General features: G+C 30.6%; 1 protein-coding gene across 1 annotated transcript; it reads left to right on the plus strand.

Moving 5' to 3' along the window:
• Window positions 1–7,748: 7,748 nt before the first annotated feature.
• On the plus strand, window positions 7,749–10,768 carry LOC129322041 (aluminum-activated malate transporter 9-like). Its single transcript, XM_054968070.1, has 6 exons — window positions 7,749–8,022; window positions 8,146–8,286; window positions 8,373–8,642; window positions 8,758–8,897; window positions 8,995–9,141; window positions 10,124–10,768. Exons 1-6 carry the CDS (start codon window positions 7,749–7,751, stop codon window positions 10,766–10,768), a joined length of 1,617 nt encoding a protein of 538 aa, XP_054824045.1.

Here is a 10,768-nt window from a genome sequence, read left to right on the forward strand (position 1 = left end):
CAAATTTTACGTATTTCTCTCAATTCCCTTTTCTATTATAGTCCTAAAAAAAAATACTATAACAGATAAGTCCAAAATAAGAGAAATATTTTTAAAAGTTATTATTAATTTCATAATTTATCAAAATAACTTATGAATATTAGTATAAGTGTTTTTATAAAATATTTATAAATAAAAACTGAGTACATGCGATGCGTTGATTAGCAAAAAAATAAACAAAAGCATTGGATGATTTTTTTTTTTTGGGGGGGGGGGGGGTTGTGGAAGATGAACTGGATCGTTGTTCGGGCAAATGATGTCCAACGTGCTCAAATTCTTTTGACATGACCAGAACAATCATCTCTCCCAAAGACAAGGGAAGACACGCTAGTAGAGAAAAGTAAATACTCACTCTCGTTCTCTATATAAATAATTTTTAAGCTTTAACTTCTTCGTCAAAAAATATGGAATGGTTTTGATTGAGGACTAAACTTATCAGATTTACTTTCATTAAATAAATCATCTTTAAAAACATTTATCTTTATTTAACCCTTTTTATAAAAAATAAATCAACAATCAATGCTCTATTTTTTAAAACCAAGTAACTTATAAAAGAGGTCAAAGATTCTTTTTTATAAAATGACTTTATCATAAGATACACTAGATTATATATTGGCCACTCGATACTAGCTTGAAGTAATGAGACTGGTTGGGGTAAGATATAGGTGTACAGAAAGAGTTTAAATACCCAAAACATAAAAAGAATAGTACCATAGGTCACTACATGCACTGTTCTAAGGTACTGGTTGCTTAATGTTACATGTAGGGTGTGTTTGGATTTCAATTGAAAAAAATTAATTATAAAAAGAATTAATTATTAAAATGTGGTGATGTTTGGATAAATTTTTAAAAATTGATTGTGATAAAGTTGATGATGTTTGAATTATTTTTTTAAAATTAATTTTGAGTGGATAATTCTACTATTTAAAGTGACAAGTTAATAATATTCAAAATTAATTTTTTAAAATGGAATAAATTTTAGCTTATCTCAAATGGAATTTTGGAAATCAAATGAAGCTTGAAAAAATTGGGACGTTTGGATAAAAATTTTCAAAACTATGGTTTTAAACCTAAAATTGATTCTAGAAAGGTATCCAAACAGGCTCGTATGCATTTAAACGCTTACTCCTTTCATTAAAAAAATATAAAATATTTTTAATTAAATTTTACTTTCCAATAAAATAATAATTTGCTTTCAAACTAATCATATCTTTTTATATTTATCTTTATTAAACATCCTATAATAAATATAAAGTCATTCATTAATAGGAACATTTTTGAGAAAAAAAGACAATAATTATACCTTAAAAGACTAAAAATGCTTTATATTTTTAAATATTTAACTATTCAAAAAATACTGTATATCTTTAAACAGAGAGAGTATATCTCAACAAAATACAATAATATATGGTCAAAATATTTTTAATTCAATCTATTCCATTTTCAAAGCAAGCATTTACTTCAATAGTCATTGTTTTTATTCACAAAGATTAAAATATTCAAAATTAGTTAATATTTAATTGAGATTGAAATTCTTAAATAATAAATATGTTGAAAAATTAAAACTCAAAACCCTAGGTGATCAAGATGTATTTTGAAATAGGTTAAGTAAAATAGTATATTTAAAATTTCAAAACTTTAAAAGTTCAAATTTAAATACTATATATATATAGATATATATAATTTATCATACTCGGTATCAAATAATAAATATTCAAAAATTCATTATAAAACCTTTAGAAAGTTATAGTTTTAAGGGTTAGATTCAGACTAATAAAAAAAATTCATACAAGTGACCTCCTTATAAAGCTTCATGTCGACCACATAAGTTGGCCATTAAAAAAAGCGGAGAATTATATTCAAAAATAAAAAAAATTTATCACGTAGGAATTAGCACAAAATAAATTATTGTTAAATGAAAATGTAAATTCTTTTTATAAAATTTATTATTAATCCTTATCTTGGATTAATTCAATTGAATGTTCTTTCAATACGGTTCCCCCCCCCAAAAAAAAAAAAAAAGCAACTACACAAGTCACAGCGACCGAGAGCGTGGGTCCCTATAAATCTATCATCTATGTCGGCTGCTTTTTCCATTTTTTTTTTGGTTATTTATTTCTTTTACCAAAAAAAAAAATATTTAATTTTTAAAGGCACGCTACTATGAGAGTTCGTGGCACACCACTTCTTTTCCATTTCCTTTCCTTTGTTTTTTTAATTATTTATAGTGTGAATCCTCTTAATAGGCGTTTACAGGCCCGGGTCTTGAGCCCCAATAACCACTTGGGCCAGCCAGACCCAATGAAGAGCGAGTGAGCTTCGGCCCCATATAAAATGTTTTAATAAGAAACAAAAAAAAAAAGGAAATGAATCCATTTATGAAAGACAATTATTTTCATTTAAAATATATTTTAAAAATATTTTTATGATAAAATAAAAATTATGAATTACCAATAATAATTATTTTTACATGATATTAAGTTAATAAATTAATTTATATTTTTAAATAAAACTAGAATATTAAAAAGTCTCAATTACTGTTCTAGAGTAAATTTAATTTGATTACCCAACTACATACGAGTAATCTACGGAAGCGAAGCGTAGGAAAAACACATGGTAAGCTTTGCATAATTGCATGGGCAGGGTTGGGAATGGGAGAATGCAATACCAGGTAACCAGAATGAAGATCATTGCATTTTGAGTCAATAAAATTCTGAAAATTTTTTCAGCCTCAAAAGATTCAAATCAAAATTTTGTTTCTAGGTGAAAAGTCAAAAGTATACCCAGCTGAAAAAGTAAATATATCATAAGAACATACCTTGATATCTAATGCTTATAATTGAACAAGTACATGTTCAGATTTTGACAAGTATTGCTATATGTCCGTACTTTGTAAAAAATTATCAAGTGCTCCTTCTACCAAAAAATATAAAATATTTTTTGAGGAGTTGAATGTTAAAAAATATAAGATATTTTCAGTCTTTTAATATGTAATCACTGCCTTTTTTAAAAAAATGTTCCTTATTAATAATAATTTTATATTTATTATAGAATAGTTAATAGAGATAAATATAAAAAGATAGGGTTTAAAAGTAGATAAATACTTTATTGAAGGGTAAGATTCAATTAAAAATGCTTTATATTTTTTAACAGAGGGAGTATATATTCAAGAGTCAAAAAAATCATTTTAACTTTAAAAGAAGACTCGTTGTAGCAAACTAATATTCAGCTTAATTTTACAAAGTTTGTGTCAGCATAATATTTAATATTGATATTATATTTGTACATTTCTTAAGGTTTTTTCTTTTTAATGATAAACATATTTCTTAACAATATTTGGACGTCCTCGAAAAGACTATATTTCTTGACAATATTCAAACAAATCAGATTTCACCCAAGCATGATAGAGTTTTTTAAGGGAAGATGATAAATAAAGATATCTGAAAAATATTAAGTAACTCTTACAATTAAAATATATAGGTTTTATAACTGAAATTTCATGGATTATAACTTAAATATTTTTATTTTACATTGTTTTAAGATCCTTATTATTTTCCTGATCTTTTATTGTTTGACATCATTTTCACACGAGATCAATGAATATGTACGCGTGAGTGTGTGTATTGCTGTCACTGTCCACCCTTCTTTTCTCCTTTTATATTTTTTTAATCTTTTTTCTAGAGTTAGGAAGGTTAGCTGAATGCTTTATTTAAATAAAAATTTAAATTTTAAAAATTAATTTTTTTTAAAATAATTAAACTCGAACATTTTATTTTAATAAATCTTATAAAAAAAGATTCAAATTCTAACAGTTTTTTAAGTTCTGTTATTTTATTATAATTTTTTAAATTTTTGTTGGTTTTGATTAGTTTGAAAAAAAGACCCCTGCTGCTAAATCTTAAATATCTAAACACTACTTTTTGAATCATGTGATCACCTCTTGCTCCTCCTTGTTTGTCTTTTCCTCACCGCCTCACGCCTCTAGTCACAGCCAGTCAACTACTCTGCTTTATGCCTCTCATTCCTCATTTCTCGCTTACCGTCTCACATCTGATCTCAATGACAGACCAAATTTTGCTCTCCTTGCCTATCACATTTGATTTTTGAATTCACATGAAGTCGCTCTGTCATCCCCTTCTCAGTCATTGTATTTTGAATTATTTATGAGAGGGATCAGTTTAATGACAACCTCTTGATAGTGTTATCATCGTTTTAAGCTTGTTTAATTGATATTTTTGAGGTGTGATGTATTTTGATGTTAAGATTAATTGTAAAAATTTAAATTTATATTAATGAAGATTGAAGATTTTAATTTTCATTTTAAATTCAGACTTTTAAATCTTTATTAAATTTTATATAAAATTTTTATTTATTTTATATTAAATTTAAACTTTTAAATTTTTGTAAAATTAAAATATTTTATTTTATTTTTCGAAAAGAGGGCTTACAGGCTTAAAGTAAGGGTTGGACTTTAGAATTATATTAAATTTTAAAATTAAGTTTTAGGATCTAAGATCTTAAGGGTCGAGCTTATAAAGGTTGAGCTTACCTTAATTCTTATATCTATTTTTTTTTTTTTTGGTTTGAACTTTCAAAGCGTGATATTTAATTATTCATATCTATGATATTTGAACTTTTCCATTTTGATGCTCGAACATGCTATTTAAAGAAATATATTATAATTATATAAGTTATTTCTTAATGAGATTGAAATTTAATTCGGAGAATTTTTGTTGTTGTTGAGAGACATATTCCTTGTATTTTTTTTCCCCATCAATACAAATTCCTGTTCGAGCTGAGTTGCTAACGTAAAGTTCCTCTCCCAAAGTGCTAATTAATCTTGCTAATCGGCACTTTCAGAGAACAAAGCTCGAGACTTTGTTTTCCTCATTTGAGTTTAATTTCTTACGTAAAGAAGTTGTTTATTCTTGATGCTCAACCCTGGAAAGAAGGAACAAGAAGAACAGTAATTAAGGAGAGAGAATAATATCTATATATATATATATGCAGGTGAAATTAAAGCGACCAGATTTGTTAAATTTAGAACCGCCAATGGAATGTCAGTTTCCCTCCCTTGGTTCCGCATCACTCGAGCACATTTCACACTTTACAACATTAAAGTTCGCAGATTCCAATCAATAAGTGAGCACCAGGTGGATATTTTCTGTTTCTTGTTGTAGAGTTTCTTAAGGAAATCAAACCCAAAATCTTTTCTTTTTGGAACATATTCCTCTATCAGTCCATCTTAATCTGGCGTCCCTCCGTGAATGTCTTCCTTTTCTCTCGTTCATGATCCAGAACAGGAATAATAAAACTTGGAAAAATATATTCATAGGTCTTACAGTTTCACTTAATTTTAAATTAAGTCCATATAGTTTATTTTATTTTAATTTAATTCTTATTGTTTCATCTATTATAATATAGACTCTTGAAAGCTAAAATTAATAATGAATTATTAAATTTTACCAAATAAAAATACGCTTGGTTCTTGCAAAAAATTTAATTTAATACTTTTAGATAAAATTAAAAAGAGAAAATTTGATTTAATCCATTGTTTATATTTTTATTATACTTTTTTCATACAAATTCTACATTTATAAAAAATATTTTGAAGACAACCTAATTATATAAATTTTGAGTTATAAAAATTATGTAATTAATTCTAAAGTCATATAATCATTTAATAAAAATATAAAAGTTCTTAATTTTGTTTTTTAAAATAAAAATGTAAAGATTTTAACATTTTGGGATTAAAAATTTAATTGGTTAAATTATAAGGGCTCAATTAAAATAAAATAAACTTTAGGGATCTAATTTAAAATTAAGTAAAACTATACAAACCTACAAATATGTTTTTCCATAAAACTTTAATTCATTTAAATTTCTTTAATTATTGATTTGATCTTTTTTTTTTAATTGATAGCCATGAAATCTATATCGAAAGAAAACAAAACTAAGTCTTGTTAAGACCCGTTTAGATAACTCTTAAAAGTACATTCAAATTATATTTAAAATGTATTTTTGTTAACTTCAATAAATAATTGAATTTTTTAAATATACTTTTGCTAGATATAAACTGAAAACTAAATAAATTTAGAAATTAACAAACTTCTATATCCTAGAGGTGGAAAGTTCAATAAAATGATATGGTGAGAGTTCACGAGATGCTTAAGATGGGTTAGCTAGCCACAATTTTATTAGCATTTTTAAAAATATGGTTGAAGACAACGGTCCAGTTTTGCATAATGAGAATTTTTTTTTGTGTTTTAGTTGTAGAAGGGATGATTCAAGGACAACTCATTATTAATGAGCCTGTAAGAGCTTCAACTGAATCAATCCAAACATGGACTTTATGAATTTTAGTATTTTAACAAAAGGTAAGGCCTTTAAAAATATTCAAAAGCTTAACCTTAATATTAGGATAACAACTACAAAATTTAGATAAGTTAATACTAGGATAACAACTAACAAATTTAGATAAGTCCTTTATCCAATTTCCTTTACCATAAAAATTGATACTTTCACAAATTGTAACACCATAGTGGTTAACGGAACCATTAAAATTATTATTGATTTGATTTTTAAAGTTTAATTTCTATCAATCAAATACTTGAAGTTTCATCATAGTTATAAAATTTTAAAGACTCGATAGAATTTAAATTTTAGTAACTAAATTGATAATTAAGAAAATTTTAAAAGAGCAAAAGTTTTATTTTATTTTTTTTATGAAAAGAGCAAAAGTTTTATTATTGCTAAGAATATAACACACTCTTTCTTCTCTGTTTCCAACTATTTGGCGAAACAAAATCAGAATTACTCTCAACAGTAACATGAGAGTTTCCTCCAGAGGAAACAATATAGAAGTTACCATCACAGCGGAATTATTTATAAACAACTCTGGTCTCACCAAAAAACGTGGGGTTATAATTGTTCGGCAAATAGTACTAGAAATGGGTAATAATATACCCGCTGTCTTGTACCTTGAAGAATTTGCAGACAGCACTGAAATTCCTCGAATTTGTGGCTTATATTTGAAAGATAAACCATTCATGCATTCAAATTTTAGATTAACATCGTTACAAAGAACTGGAGGAATATTTAGGGGATATGTGACTTCATAGCCTATGAGTAGCTGAATTAAAGTTACGATCTTGTGTGTTTAACTGTGAAGAAAAAGCTACAGGTTAAACTGTTGAGAAGAGGGTATAAAACAGAGCAAGCAGCAGAAACCACTGATCAGACACGGTGGAAATCAAACCCCAAATTCCAATGAGATGATGTTAACAACTTGAGAAGAACAAAAGGCTGTCGGTATTAATTTAGACACATTTGTGAATGCATTTGTCTGGCAATTTCATATTCCTATTCTCAACAGATGAAGTATTATTGAGACTATGAGCATCTTCTTATCACATCAGGTTTCTTAATATTGGCTCCATTTCTTTCCCCTCTTCTGTTATTGTCGCATCAATTCTTTTCCTGGATATATGGTACATTGACTACACAAACCTCATCTCCCATTTGCATTAACAACTCAGATCCACTCTTCACTTCAAATTGCTATCTTTCTCTGTTCCGAATATACTTGAACGAACTTGAGCTCATTTCCACCCTTAACCTCGTTCTTTTTAAAGAGGATCAATTCTGTGACTGTAACTCAAAAATTAAGAGGCTCTAACAGAATTGCAGAAGCTTGAAATTCTTTCAGAATGAATGCCAAACAGGGAAGCATAGAAATAAGCATTCCTACAAGTACAAAAAGTGACAAGAAATGTGAAAGTAGAGGTCTGTGTAAAGCTTTGGCACAGAATATATGGGAAATTTGCAAGGAAGATAAGGGCAAAGCGATATTTGGTGTCAAAGTTGGTGTGGCTGCTCTTCTTGTGTCTTCTCTGGTACTCTTCGAAGCACCTTATCAAGCGCTTGGCACCAATACCATCTGGGCCATTCTCACTGCCATCCTGGTCTTTGAGTACACTGTTGGTACGTGCGTTCATGGCATTGCATGAAATGTTAAAGCAAGTATTAAATGAAGCTAGCATACGTGTAGTTATACATTGAATTAATTACTGTATTATTTGACTTTGGTTGTTTTTGATTTCCAAGGAGAAACCTTTAACCGAGGATTTAATAGAGCATTGGGGAGCTTACTTGCTGGAATCTTGGCTATTGCTGTTGCTGAGACGGCCCTGTCTTGTGGTCACGTCGCTCAGCCTATTATCATTGGCTTTAGCATCTTCATGATCGGTATGCTACAAGTTTCTTTCTTTCTTTCTCTTATTTACTTTCGTGCAACCTAAAGCCTGTCGTGTTATTGATTTGGGTATGTGAAGCGGCGGTGACGTCATTCATGAAAACTTGGCCATGGCTTAAGCAATACGAGTATGGGTTCAGGGTGATATTGTTAGCCTACTGCTTAATCATAACCGCTGGCTATAGAATGGGAAACCCCATTAAAACAGCAGTGGATCGCTTGTATTCAATGGTGATAGGAGGAATCATATCAGTGTTGGTCAATGTCATTGTTTTTCCCATTTGGGCTGGTGAGTTGCTCCATAAAGAGCTCGTAATCAACTTCGATTCTGTTGCAGATTCACTCAAGGGTGAGGAATCTTCAGCACTAATTCAGCTGGCATGCTCTGTTCTATTAAGTATTAAGCCATTGATTATGCTTTTAAACCAATGTAAATTTCTTGTGTCTGTATGTAAAAATCTCAGAGTGTGTGAAGAAATATTTACAAGACGATGGGCGTGAGCATTCTAGATTCAGAACAACTGTGATGGATGAGTTTCGAGACGAACCAGCTTATACCAGATGCCAGAACACCTTAAACTCAGGGCCACAACTAGAGACTCTGGTAATTATTTCATGTAATATATTTGTTGTAATGAAGTTTTAAAGCTGAGAGGGAAAGTGATGTTTATGGAATTTTGTTGTGATGGTATGATTGGAAGGCAAATTCAGCAAAATGGGAGCCACCTCATGGGAGATTCCTGCACTTTTTCTATCCGTGGTCAGAATATCAGAATGTGGGAGCAGCTTTAAGATATTGTGCTTATGAAGTTATGGCACTGCATTGTATTCTACACTCACAAATTCAGGTACGTGCGAGTCTGATAAAAACTTGAGTTCTTCGCTTCTTCCAATTAATGAAGAATATTTGCTGTGTCATTAGTTCCAGAATCTGTCAACGAGGGGTGTGTATCAAATTGCCGACTGGCTAGCTAGTGCTATTAAAGGATCATACTGTCAGAATCACATGTAACGTCCAACAGATTTGGCTGTAAAAGTTGACATATTTTATATGCATAGTCCTTCAAAGTAAAAACAACTACGGTTGTAACTAACGGCTAGGAAAAATGGTTGATCTTGAATTAAAATAATTTTAAAAAACCTCTATTACCCAACACCCGCTCTGAAGTTCTTTTTTAGATTCCATGATTTTGATGAGTGTTTCAAAAGTTTCACTTGGAAGGGTTATTACATCCCTTATCTAGTGTTCACTTTTGGAACTTGAGAAATTTTGGTTGCTTAATATAAATATATAATGGCCTTTTTTCAACGTCATTTTTTCTATTGGCAAAAAAAAAAAAAATACACCCATTTTTTTCAAATAAAGCCGGCCTTAAATTTCTTTGGAGATCCATTGTGTTTGTTCCTGGGACTTCACTCAGTGTCCCTCTTACCCTATATTGCAATTTTCAGGCCAATGTTGTTCACTAACATCGCCTACTGCTGTAGTTCTTATATATTTCGACCAGAAGGTTTAGTCCTTCTCATAAAAAACATATCATCAAATGAGTTGAATCTTCTTGAGGAATAGAATAAGCATATCAAATTGAAGGACCTTACTTTTCATTTCAACGGTCATCAACTCCAACCAGAAGCACCAAGCAGGGGACTGGCTGTAATCAAGACTTATCTTAGACTAAGGTGTCCAAACTGGCAGGGACTAGGTTCCTAGTTCTAGATATCGATCCTGTAAAAGATAATTCTGAATGAACACGAACAAGAAACAGAGCATTACATAGGTGAGATTAATGTGCTATAGTTTTTTTTTTTTTTTTCCTGGTTGGGTTTCAGGCGCCTTACAATTTGCGGATGACATTTGGGTCAGAAATCCAGGAAGTGTCAGATCAAGCTGCAGAGCTAGTGAGAGAGCTTGGAAGAGACATTAACAACATGAAGTGGAGTATTAAAAGTTCGCTAATCAAGAAAGTTCATAGCTCCACGGAGCGACTCCAACGTTCTTCAGAACTCCATGCTTATATACTCACATCCACTTTGGAATCTAAGCACCTCACAGTTTCCAAACTCTCTCATGCCCAGTCAATGTCGTCGTCGTCGTCCACCGCTATCAGCACCGTCGCACTCGCACCGGACCAAACGGCGGATCTTGACCCTGAAAAGAACTCAAACACGCAGGCCAAGAATGCTGGTGATGGAATTTCGCCGGCGGCACAACAAACAGAGTGTTATCATGAGATGATGAGGAGGCAATTCAGGAGGATATATTCGTGGCCGTCTATAGAGGTGGATGCCTTCGACGGAGATTATGGGACAACCTCGGACTTATTGCCCAGAATGAGAGCCCTGGAGAGTACTGCGGCCTTGTCGCTTACCAACTTCACTTCCACGCTGGTTGAGTTTGTGGCGAGGCTTGACCACTTGATTCAGGCGGTGGACAAGCTTTCCAAGAAAGCCAAGTTCAAGCATGAATCCTTGTAA

This window comes from Prosopis cineraria, unplaced genomic scaffold (assembly GCF_029017545.1).
Source record: "Prosopis cineraria cultivar Desert tree isolate PC_DT_omini unplaced genomic scaffold, ASM2901754v1 PC10, whole genome shotgun sequence".
Classification (NCBI taxonomy): Eukaryota; Viridiplantae; Streptophyta; class Magnoliopsida; order Fabales; family Fabaceae; genus Prosopis; species Prosopis cineraria.

Coding starts and splice junctions, on each gene's coding strand:
- LOC129322041 (XM_054968070.1), top strand. CDS start 7,749: ATGAATGCCAAACAGGGAAGCATAGAAATAAGCATTCCTACAAGTACA. Junction 8,287..8,372: donor CTTTAGCATCTTCATGATCG/GTATGCTACAAG, acceptor GGGTATGTGAAG/CGGCGGTGACGTCATTCATG. Junction 8,898..8,994: donor GGCCACAACTAGAGACTCTG/GTAATTATTTCA, acceptor TATGATTGGAAG/GCAAATTCAGCAAAATGGGA.